We start from the raw sequence: 13,050 nt of genomic DNA, 5'->3' as shown, positions 1-13,050 counted from the left end.
CCCCCCCAAAAAAAATCTAATTTAAAAATATTAAATTTTTTAACCTACAAAAAAATTGTGACAGTGGTACAGACATTTTTTTTTGCAAAAGTTACACAAATACAAACTATTTTGCATGTATTTTACATAATGTTGGAAGGAATATTTACCAACAAAATTATGCAGATTTATTTATTTCTATTTAAAAAATGTAGGGTATCAATAGAATAAAATAATTGCAATTAATCACATGACTTCTGACTTCAGTCTTCAGAAAGCAGAATGAATCAGTAATACTGAATTCTATAAATGTGTTAAATTATTGTGGTGAACATTTCATCAATATCTTCAGTTAACAACATCAATGGCAACGCATTATTTTAGGCCTCTCATTACACTCCTTTAAAGGCTACTCTATCAGCACTCTTTCACCCAAAAGTCTTTGGTACCTGCGGTCTAAAAAGTTAACAGTGTATCTGTTTTACCTACATACTGAAATGTGATCCACTAGTGTTGCTTTGTGTCTCTCTACCCCCCCAAACACCCCATGGGCCTCTGCTTCCTGGCAAAGGTCCTTCTCAATATCCTGAAGAGAGAAGGAGAGGGTAGCGAGGGCTATGAGTTAGTGAGAGAGACAGAGAGAAATCAAAAGAGAGAGGGAGAGGAAAGGAGAGAGAGGGAGAGGAAAGGAGAGAGATTGCATGCCAGGTAGTGCTCACAAAAAACGAGGAGGCCATTTAGATCACAGGCAACAGGAATGAGGGGAGGCAAGACGTCTATGTCCGTATAATCAACATCCCTAAACACATGCACACATCACAACAGAGGTGCTAGTTTTATGCAGACGCCACACTGCTGTTTTCAGTCCATACAAAAACCACTAGCGTGACTGACTCAGTCCTTTACCATAAAAGCACCCAAACTACAGCCTTTGGGATGGATATGGAACAACATCCAACAAGAACGTAGTCTGGTCCCGTTAAAAAGTCTGCCTAATAAAGTGATAAACCAAGAAACAGAAACTAAAATGTGTACTTTAGATTGCCGCTAGGGGGCAACACTCTCATTCAATTCAATGACTTCTGACATGTTACAGATCTGGGGCCGTATGTATAAAGCCGCTCAGAGTCTCTTATTCCTAGACTTAAGAATAAGAGTGATTCATAAAGGTTCCTAAGTGTTAAGACTAGGTCCCAGCTCCTAAATTATTTAAGAGAGCTGAAGAGGTCTCAAGATGGCAGCACAGAGGAGGAAACAAACACTTTCCAGTGAAGATATGGCATATTGGAGTTATATGATGATATGGAGTTGATAAAACGATACAAACTTGATTGTCAAGATCAAAAAGTCTTTTTTTTTTTTTTTTTTTTGTAACTGACAAAGTAAGAAATTTAATAACCTCTTCCACTCAACAAGTCAATGCTCTGACTGCAGAAATGTAGTAATTACATTTTTTTGGCTGGAAAATTGGAAAAATGCAGCAATGCACCGGTGATGACACAGTAAGCAGGGTCTTACATATTGTGGCACTAACCCCACCAAACACAACAGTGGCCAAAAGTGATGTGTGGATTTTTTATTTTTTTTTAAATGACCCCACATTTCACTTATACCATTAAAATATAAAGGGAAAAAAACACTGACCAGTATTGCCAACTGCTTTCAATTGAAAGTAGTTAAAACTGAAACAGGGAAACAGAGGGATGGACTGACATGGTACTGCCTCTAGAATCTTCCATTCCCTTTATAATTCCCATTTTTTTTTTAAATCCATAAAAATAGTGCACAATGTACTGTATTAACATAATATTAATATTCTATATTTATTTATTTAATTGTTTATTTATTTATTCATTCGTTTATTTTTTTGAATTTTGCACTTCACTACGTTGTGTTTTAGGGTTAATGGAAATGTCCATATAATTACTGCATAATGTCCTGGCAGAAAATTACCAGTACATTTTCAATTTTTTCTTTTATTTATTTATTTGTTTTATAATGTAGGACAAGACATGCAGGATACAACACTATAAAATCTTAAAATTAAAATATAAATGTTTTTGAATTAAGGAATGGTGCTCCATTTATAATTTATTTCTTATTAAAGGAATAGTTCACCCAAAAATGACAATTCTGTCATCATTTACACACCCTTATGTCGTTCCAAACCTGTATAAGTGTCTTTCTTATGTTGAATGCAAAAGAAGATATTTTGAAGAATTTTGAAGAACCAAGCATTGGCTTCCATAGTAGGGAAAGAAATACTATGGAATTCAATGGGAAGCAACAACTGTTTGATTACCAGCATTCTTCAAAATATCTTCTGTTATGTTCAACATGAGAAAGAAATTCATACAGGTTTGAAACGACATGAGGGTGAGTAAATGATGACATGTTTAATTTTTGGTTGAACTATCCCTTCCTTTAATATTGTCAAATCTAGCAGAAACTTAATTGATGAATGAATTAAGACTAAAGCCTGCAGAATGTTTTCAAATAATTTTTCAGTTCCATTTAATTGTCACTATACTGAACTATTTTCAATCTATAGATTAAAGAGCAAATTAAGAAACTGCACATTTTGGTTAAACACTCACATTTATAGGCCTATAATTTTCACTTCTGACACATCTTTATATGATGTGATGAATGAAAATGAGCAGAAGTCAACCTGTTCTGTCAGCATGGTGGGGGAAAACAAAACTGTGTGAATATTTTAAAGTAACTAAAAGTAATTTGAGGTACATATGAATATTTCATCCGAATGTTCACACACATCTTGATATCTCTTAAGAGTCATTTGTATGAAGCTTGTTAAAACATCAATATTTCAAATTGGTAAAGGGTAAACAGGTTTTTTAAAAAGGCCTACAGGGTGATTGGGGGTGGTAGCCTAACCTATTCACACCACCATCTGCACCAACAGCACATGCTCTAATATGAATATGTCTGAGTTTGATGTTCTGTTGATGAAGCACTGTTGCCTACTAATCTAAATGTCAGTTCCGGTCAGATTGCTCAGTGATGGATAAGTGTATATGTGTGCACGTGGAGTGTTCCGAAAAAATGCACAGACTGCAAAAGCAAAACAATCAGTCGAACTTGTTTCCACACACACCAGTGGAGAATACGCACACGCATGTCCTATAAAGACACGAATCATTTACATGCTCGTCTCATCAAAGGCAGCTCCGCTCATCTCCACCGAGATATTCCGCCGATCAGAGTGCTCCGGTTGCATCTCCAAGCACGACGAGCTAACCTTTGCGACTGCCAAGAAATTTGATTATTTTTTTAAATACAGCTGTTGACCTATTATTGAGACGGAGAGACGCCACAGGAGACACTCCGCGCGCCCACTGTCATTATGGAACGCGTTATTCCATCAGTGTTTACAAGTTCGCTCAAAAAAAAAAATGCGCGCGGAAAAAAAGCGGTAAATCAAAATGATTTCACAAATGCTGTTCTGGGACATTTTCTTCAACAAAACGCCAATCAAACAAAAGCCCGTGGAATCATCCTTTCAGAATTAGTCTTTGAGATTAAAATAGTAACGACAATAGAGAAACAATCACTCCGAAGCGTTTGAGTAGCTTGTTAATGCGCTCATGAATAAATTATGCTAGAGATAATGGGTTTATGATCAATAATTCATCCTAGTGTTTCTAGCTCTGCTCTATATATAATATGTGTCATGTAAATATAAGGGCATGCATGTACTTCACGAAAATGGCTTAACAATGGTAGCCTACTTAGAATACGCCAAACCTGTATTCATTTAATTTTCGGAGTCCCTTTTGGTATTAACGTAAGGCATCTTTCTGTTAGTTGAGTTGAGTTCTTTGCTAGCTCTAAATTCTATACAAAGAAACAATGCCTTATAAAAGCTACTGAAACCTGTAAAAAATATATATATAAATTAATAAAATCTTAAAATGCCATTGACATTTTTCCCAGTTATTAAAAATTTTAGCAGGTAGCCTATAGAATTTGAGTTATCAATTCCATTTTATTAATCAAAATTTTTAAAAATCCAGTAAACAACAAACAACTAGAGAAGTGGGCCCTTCAAATCTTATCTTGGACAATGGGGGCTCCTAGAGTCAAAAAGTTTGAGAACTACTGCTTTAGGCATTAAAAAGGGCATTATTCACCTAAAATGCTCATTGAAACAAGGATTGATGAGAAGTTCTCTTTAAAAAGTACTTGCTAGTGCACAAAACCCTCTCCGGATTGACAAGCATGCGAGTGCGAGTGAACTGCCCTGAAATTCACTTTGTAGGTCAGACTTGTACACTTGCCCTTCATCGAAAAATTAATTCACTCTGTTGTGAGCACTTGTACACTTTTCCATCCAAATTGGAACAGGACCACAAATGTCCAATGTAGCAGGGGCAGGTTACACCTCAGTGGCACATATGAACACGGTCAGAACACGTCCCAAACGGACTGATGTGTTGACAGATCTTCTGACATGACCCAGATGAATCCCCAACACCCTGCAGTACCCCCTCAGAATCAGTTTGGCCTGTTGACTGGCCTGATTCAACCAGCTGGGACGTCTGGAGTCAAGAATCACACTAGTGGTTCAAGAGGAGAAGCAAGGGCCAGCTGGATGTGAGAGAAAGAGGGGACGAGGACAGTCACCAGCCTCATGTAGCATTCCCCTTACACTAGTGACAACACGGAAAATGCGAGAGGAAGAGAGAGCGAGATGGCCCTTGAACAGACACAGAGACTGGCCCTGAGGAACTAACTAGAGAGAAATGCCAGACAGAGTGAAATATGATGTTTTCACTTTGTCAAAGGATTTTCCGACTCCTACAGAGTCATCTTATGAATGTAGCCTATTTAGTTGTAAACTCTGCCAGGGATGTTGATTAAATGTTTTATCAACCAACAGATGAATCAGTTGTGCATTTGCATTCTGGTGGAGGAAGCATGTTCGGGGGGGGATCTCTGGCAGCCAACAAATGCAGAAAAAAAGAAACAATTTGCATACAAATCAAAGTTTATCATCTCAGTCTCCCTATGCCTGTTGTGCATTCATAAGCGCAGTGGCATTCAAAGCCCTGAGAGAACAGGACACCTCTATTCGCTGATACAGGCCAAATGTTGATTTCATCATATAAAAGGAGGAGGGAGAAAGAGGTGAGAGAGGCACAGCCAAACAGGCAGAGAGAAATGAAGAGAGAACGAGACAAGTGAAAATGGTTTCCTTTCTGTTTACGGTCCCGAGCATGAAATGAGATGAACACGCGCATCACAGTCAAATGAACATAACGCTCTCTCTCTTTCCACTGGCAAACACTCAGCGATAAAAAATTAACTCCTCTCAGTGCAAGAGAATTGACAGGTGAGATATGCAGTAGAAATCCTTTTTGAGAGCGTTCAGCCTGTTCGATTGAAATGCTAAGTCCTCCAGCTTTCTCCTATAAAGAGATCACATCAATATACTGTTGACATTAATCCCTCCAATGGAGAAAAAGAGAGACGTCAAGAGGAGTTAGAGGAAATCCAGGGGCGAACTGCAGGGCCAGGCCTGCTGAAGCTCAATAAACCCCACTGAGGACACATCAAAGTATGTGAAGGCTTATGTCTACCACCAGAGGGCACACTTACTAAGGTTTTGATTCACAGATCCCTCACACTATTTTGGTAACATTAATACCAATGTTAATATCTTGTGATTACCATTATTTACTAATTAGTAATAGAAACATTTAGTGCACTTTATAGGTGACCACAAACTACAAATGTGGTGCACTGCAGTATCAAAAAGACTGTAAAACCAAAAAGCTGCTATACACAAATACAAATCACAAATTAATCAAAATAACAGCTCATACTTAGACTTAAATGTTACAGAGAAAAAAAAATAATGTCAGGCTTTAATTTTTGTCATTTGCAAAGAAGGGGGGGGGGAAGGAAAATTAGTCCAGAGAGAGAGAGATACAGGCCCAAATTTTTTTAATATACAGAGTAGCAGAGAACGCTTATTTTTAATATATAATAAAATAATAAAGTGCAAAATGTGGGCCATTTTAGGATGGTGCTGTGAAACTTTTAAAGGGGTCAGTAGGCATGGTTGAATCTTAACTTTTATAAAGAATATCTCTTTGGATTTGAGACTTTAGTCTTTGCTACTTTACAGATCTTCTTTATGCACCAAGAGCTTGTAACACTCCAAAGAGAAAGGAAAACTTGAAATCGCATCATATGACCCCTTTAATTTCATCATGTATTTTCATGACTACGCCACCAGAGGGAAGACCTTTCCTTTCTTTGAATCATTGAACTCGGTCAAGCCTGTCTGTCAAAATCATTAAAAACATGAGAGTACATGAGAACTTTTACTAATCAAACAGATAAACACTCGTAATAAAAACTTGTTCTAGACGGTACTAAGTGAGTGTTCCTGGGCTTAGCAGAACAATAACAATAGCAGAACCCTTTTTGGTGCTAAATAGAACCCTTTTTATAAGATTCTATGAAGAAGCATGCTTTGAAAGTGCTATATAGGACCTTAATATTGTTATAAATAACTTTTTAAATAATATATTATTTTCATTAATATTAGTATATTTGTATTATTAGTATTATTTATATAAATTTTATATATATTATTTTTACCCCTCTATTTGCCTGCTCTTATCTTGTATAGCCTCTATTAGGGTTTTGAATACATTTACATTTTAGGTTGCTTAATAAAACAGAAGTTGTGTCAATTAGGTACTTTGATTGATTGATTGATTGATTGATTGATTGATTGAAATTTTAGAAAAATAGCAAGTGCTCTAACAACAGTTATAAGTACTTCAATAAATGACAGCCAACACTAAACATGAATAAATGCATAAAACAAGAATTAAAAACAAAAAATAGATGAATAGAAAGTTGCAGTAAAATATCTGCACAATCTGCCTTTAAGTCCATCATTATGTGTATTTTGGTGTAATTGAATGGCAGTTTCTCTCTGCAGATGATGAGGTTGTGGGATGTGACAGCATCTGAAATGCAGTGTGTCTCTTCCATTTGTTTATGTAAAAACTGTTTTGTTTGTTAAGGTCAAAAGTAGCAAAAATGGACAGTATTTTATCCCTTCACAAAGGTGAAAGTGATAGTAAGTCATGAATTAGCGTTAATGTTTTACATAAAAAAAAAACATTACAGCTTAACATAACGCCTACAGCTAATAATGCAGGAGACAGGACATTTTAAAATATGTGACAATACACATTTGAGGTTTAATCATTTGAGAGCAATATTTCCCAAGAATCTTTTAGCCACGTTTGGTCCAAGTTCAGGCCACAGCCAACTCGATAGCTACTGCAAGGTTACAGCCCAGTTGTTGAGCAACAGACAACCAATCATAAACTATACAATTCTTACCTCACTAAATGATCATGTGTTTTCTTTGTACACTCAGATGAACTTTCACGCGCCGTTTAGTTTCAGAATCTGACAGAAAAATACTCCCAAAGTGACAGCAAGCAAGTTAACTGGAATCAGCAGTTGATTGTTTTTGCTGTATTCATTTACAGGAATTCACTCGCTGGAGGACACTGTGCTGTTTGTTTCCAGCTGCTGCGGTAAATCACTTGCTGCACTCCCATTGGTAGTCGCTGTATCTTCACTGTGCTTGTTACTTTGTCACATATGAAATTAGGTCTATAGTCTCTTTGTAGCTGTAAATCGGTATGAACTCCCGTTTAGGAGATTTAAAACAGCAAGAGAGGAAAAACGTTGCCACTTTCGCAAAGATACAGTTGACAGCCATTAAAACAGTATTCGAGGATTCGTCCAATCAATGTCATGACCTCATAAATATGCAAATTATAACGTTATGCCTTGGTTTGCAAATGTACAGTGTAAACTCTTGAGAATAACCAGGGCTTAATTATTTGCCCAGGGTAAAATGTGAACAGTGTGAAACATGAAACACGAACACTCAGAGTAAAGAACACAATTTCAAGTGTTTAAAACCGGCTGGCCTAACTTAAAACTTCAAGCCTCTCTGAGTGTCTCCATGATGCGCGCGCTCACTCGCTCCCGCTGGCGTCTCCTATTTCACAGCTCTCCCAAATTCTTGGATCCGGAGGCTGCGCAGTCTCAGCTCGAGCCCCAGCATCAGAAAAGTGCTTGTGCAAGCAGAACCTACTCCACAGACCACGAAAGCAGGATGTGTCGCTGAGGAAAAGAAAGAACGTTTGCAGTGCAGTCAGAGAAACTTGGAGCTCGGAGAACACGTCGTAAAGGCCTGTTCCTAACCTTATTTTCAACACACGGACATCTCGGAACCGGACCAAAATGATGTGCTTTAAGTTTTTCGGCTGTAGGCATGTTGTCCTCAAAGTTTTCCTCGTACAGATTCTTGCTTCCTTGCAAACTTTTGCTGCGCCCTCACCCATCATAAAGTTTCCAGGCGATGATACTTCTTTCACAGACAAAGAAGTGGCTTTGGTGAGTGCATTTTCATTTCGCTGAAAGAATAAAGCAGTTCGTTAGTTAGCAAGCTTATTATTTTTCTTGGATAGGCCTACGTATAATAATTATTTCCTTTAACAAACATATTTATAATAAATTTGAAATACGTTTTTGTTTGTTATTTCTATATATTATTGTTGGGTCCCTCAGAACTTTAACTTCAACATTCTTCACAATTGTATCATTTTAAGTATTTGTAAAATGTAAAGCACAAGTACACTATGGCCCAGTTTCACAGACAGGGCTTAGACTAAGCCAGGATTAAGTCTTAGTTCAATTAGGGAATTTAAGTAGCTTTTATAAATGTGATTTAGAAAAAAAAACATTACTGGTGTGCATCTTGAGACAAAAGAATAACACTGACAAATTTTAAGATATGTCAGTGCAACTGGCTTTCAGTTAAAACAGCTCAAACATGCATTTTAGTCCAGGACTAGCTTAAGCCTTGTCTGTGAAACCGGGGGTATATGTTTACATGGTGGTTGGGAAAATGTGTGTTAAACAGTTCCAGTAAAGTTGACACATCTCTCTCTCTCTCTCTCACTGTCTGTCTGTCTTTCATTGTATCCTTACTAATCTTTTTTACAGCACTACTTAAATAAGTTCTATGGCTGCCCAAAAGACAGGTGTAATCTGATGGTGTTGAAGGACACACTGAAGAAGATGCAGAAGTTTTTTGCTTTACCTGAGACAGGAGACATTGACCAGAAGACAGTAGAGATCATGAAGAAACCACGATGTGGAGTTCCTGATGTGGCCAATTACAATTTCTTTCACAGGAAGCCCAACTGGGGACAGAAAAACATTACCTACAGGTGTGTGTTTTATACCTCAGACAATGCTGAGCTAAGTCTCCTTACTGTTTGTCAGTCACTTTAACCCTTTAATATACATTTACAATCCTGTCAACACCAATGTTTCAGTATTAAAAATGTGATCTTTTATTAGTTAGAGAGCAAGAAGTTTTGTGCTTACAAAAAATATTTTTAAAAAGAAACGTATCATATTTGTGTGTCAGTAAGCCATTCAAAACAAAAGAGTGCACAATCATCATATCTTTAAAGAATTTTCCCAGCGGGACCTTTGTGGCTATGTTGGAGGTGGAGCTTAAAAAGGAACAACAAATCTAAATTTATTAGGTTATAAAGTTGTGCTGACTACAGGAAATGCAAGAAATGTTTGGCCATGAATGAATATTTACTGTCATTGAAGGAATTGGCCAACAATCAAACACAAAACAAGTGATCAATAGTCTTTTGTAACAAAACGGACAGAGTTGGGATCTTGAGGATATTTACTGGCCTACATGTCCTCACAGTGTTTAAATGAGTCATGACCACAACTATGTTGCTTTACCAGTAAAGTTTTCAGGCTCCCTACACAGATTTGTGGAAGAAATGGCTCAGCCATTGATTTTCTGCCAGTGTTAGCTTTGCTAATTTAACAGATATTTAGATTTAGAGCCTTCATAAAGAAGTTTATATTAAACCTAGCTCCTCATTAAATGTTAATTAATATTAAACAGCAGTTAACGTCAATAATTGCAATAAAAATTGTACAATCAGGTTGGCATTTGCAGACAGTTTATCATTCCCGAATGTGCTGTTCTGTACATTAAGTGAAGCTGTGAAGCTTCCTACTTATGAAACTGTAACTCTGATTTTCTGTCACAATTGGTTTTCAGTTTCAAACCTAGGGATACTCTCTTCAGTATGTTAATATTCAAATTTATCATGCTGTATTGAGGTCACATCTAATTCTCAGAACTCATGTTTTACAGTTTTGCCCACGGGAAATTTTTTGGAAAGACATTTTTTCAGTATTTCATCGGCTGAATAGATTGTACTTTTATCCCTCACAACCTTTTCATTCATGTAAAATGAAAGGTTTGGTTTACCCAAAAATGGAAATTGCCATCATTTACTCACCATTATGTCATTCCAAACTTGCTTGACTTTCTTACTTTTGTGAAACATACAATGTCCATACAATGAATGTCAGTGGTCACAAAACTGATTCCTCACCAACATTCTTCAAAATATCTTCTTCTGTGTTCCAGCATGCAGGTTTGGGATGACATGAAGATGAGTAAATAATGAATGCATTTATATTTGGGGGTGAATTGTCTCGTTAACTAAGTTCTAATCTGACATAGGCTCACTATTTTGCAGGGTGACTTGTAGAATGCCATTAGCTATGTTTCCATCCAAAGATTCAAATTAAACTTATGTGCAAAACTGGAATATCGCATAAAACATATGCGAATAAAGCACCGTTCCCATGCAACGAGTCAAAGAGAACAAAATCGTCACTTCCTGGTAAACTGTGGCACTAAATATCACTAAGAATATAGGAGAAGCCACTGAATATAATAATTTTCATATATGATTTTCATTATTTGCATTATCTGCTTGCAGAGCGAGCAGACATAACATAATAAATGCTGTCAATGCTTTAGGAGGTGGATGCTGCTGTTTGGGAACGTAGTCGTGTAAGACAATTATACAGAAATACTTTGACGACAGTCTTTGCTCAGGCATTTCAGAATGACCATAACAACATATAGATCAGGGATGGGCAACTTTGATAGTGACGAGGGCCAGCATTTTTTCTCCTTTATACCAAGGGGCCAGATTACTAATCCACGTCCACACACCTTTTACACCGTTTTACTCAATTTCCTTTTTATTGAAGGAAATTAAAGTATAATTAATGTAATTTGTTTTTAAAGATTTTATTAACTATAAAACTTGTGCAGTTAAGCTAATTCAGAAGGGAAACTTTGTTGTCAGTTGACAGCAATATTACCCCAACAAATAAACATCTCAATTGCATTGTCTGTAGATTTGCAACAAACAAATGTACAGAGGTCCTATTTTTTATTAGTGGCCTACAGAACATTTTCAAAACAACATAAGAGGACAGTTAAAAAGGGCTTATTAAAAAAAAAAAAAAAAGTGATTCCAAATGGTACCGTAAAATAACCAGGTAACTGCAGGATTTTTAAAATCGAAATGCACTTCACATTTCAGCCTTTAAACAATTTTTAAGAAAAGGGATGAGTCAAAATGATCAATTATTATATTAATTTAAACAATTATTATCAATCAATTATTATATTAAATAACATATAAATATATATTTATGTCTTAATTGTTTAGATTTTTAAAACCATTAGCTTTTTGTCGATCCACTGGTTCACATTTAAGAATATGTAGCAAAAATAGCAGACGGGCTTATTGAAAAAGCTAATTCGTTCTCTGCCAGCAAGTTTCACTTTCGGAACTGCAGAAATATAGCAGTTTCCCCAGTAACTGCAGTACAAAGCAGCGCATCACCTGACTTTGAAACGTGCAGCGGTCAAGTTTATTCAGTGAAATCATAGCCTTTTGAAGTTTAATCGACATACTAATCTATATAGCAATTATTGTCTTTCTGGTCCCCAAATTTAAGACCTCTTATAATTAAGACTTTCTGTATAATTTAAGAGTTTTCATGGCCTTAAATTTAAACGATTTAACTGAAGACTTTTTAAGGACCCGCGGAAACCCTAAGAACATAGTTTAATGCAAACATTTCTGTCATGCATTTGGCAAAAAGCTTTTGTTGAAAATGAATTTTACCTTTGAAATTTGAGGCAAGTGCAACTCTGGCATCCCCGTTGTTTGTGCATAGCGGTGTGATGGCGATTTAACCTCTTAAGACCCGGCAAAACATTTTAGGAAATTTTTTTTATTTTTTTCATGTCATTACATTGTTTAGAGCATTAAAAAAATGTTTAAAAAAAAAGATATTTAATTCATAAGTTATGCTACGTCCTTGGCAGAGGACATCGGGACTCAATAAAAAATAAAAAGACATGAATGAACATGCATAGGCAAAAACAGTTGATTTTTTTTTAAATCACCAATACATTTTTAGTTTTCAGGATTTTTGTTTACCAAACTTTGTATAAAGAAAATTCTCAAATTTTGTTATAACAGAATGATTTGATATACCATTTTTCTTTATGCAAAATGTGTGTAAAATGGCAAATAAACAGGTTTTCTCCTTATATATAAATGTATCTATAAACTAAATCTAATTTGCATATTAATGTGTTTTTGGGGCAACATGTAATGAAAAAAGAAGTGTAATAATGGGAGTAATAATTGACAAGATTTTCATAATAATATATAATATTTCATAGGAATATTGAAATTTTCAAACTGTCAAACACATCTTACCAGCAAACATACACTTGTTTTCATCCTTCTCTCCACTCTCTGAGGCAGAAGTCTCTAAACTCATCCTTTCCAATCATCCTACTACTTGTCCGCTTGATACTATTCCATCTCATCTCCTTCAAGCCATTTCTCCTGCCATTGTACCTGCACTCACTCCCATCGTTAACACATCCCTTCACACTGGTGTTTTTCCCTCAACATTTAAACAGGCTCGTATAACCCCACTTCTTAAGAAACCCACTCTTAACCCAACTCTTTTAGAGAACTACAGACCGGTTTCCCATCTACCTTTCATTGCAAAAACACTTGAACGAGTTGTGTTCAACCAAGTCTCAGCCTTTCTCACACAGAACAACAA

The 13,050-nt window shown here is 36.2% G+C and overlaps 1 protein-coding gene across 1 annotated transcript in view; it reads left to right on the top strand.

Moving 5' to 3' along the window:
• The first annotated feature begins 7,371 nt into the window (after positions 1–7,371).
• LOC107696695 (72 kDa type IV collagenase-like) overlaps positions 7,372–13,050 on the top strand; it is a 29,994-nt gene continuing 24,315 nt past the window's right edge. The window contains exons 1-2 of the mRNA XM_016497155.1: positions 7,372–8,442; positions 9,055–9,281. Coding sequence (XP_016352641.1) covers positions 8,290–8,442; positions 9,055–9,281 — 380 coding nt within the window. The 5' untranslated portion in view covers positions 7,372–8,289. The remainder of the gene's footprint in view (positions 8,443–9,054; positions 9,282–13,050) is intronic.

Source organism: Sinocyclocheilus anshuiensis, unplaced genomic scaffold, assembly GCF_001515605.1.
Source record: "Sinocyclocheilus anshuiensis isolate Anshui unplaced genomic scaffold, SAMN03320099.WGS_v1.1 scaffold354, whole genome shotgun sequence".
NCBI classification, from domain to species: Eukaryota; Metazoa; Chordata; class Actinopteri; order Cypriniformes; family Cyprinidae; genus Sinocyclocheilus; species Sinocyclocheilus anshuiensis.
The sequence above is the reverse complement of the archived record's forward strand: the minus strand, read 5'-3'. Positions and strand labels throughout refer to the sequence as shown.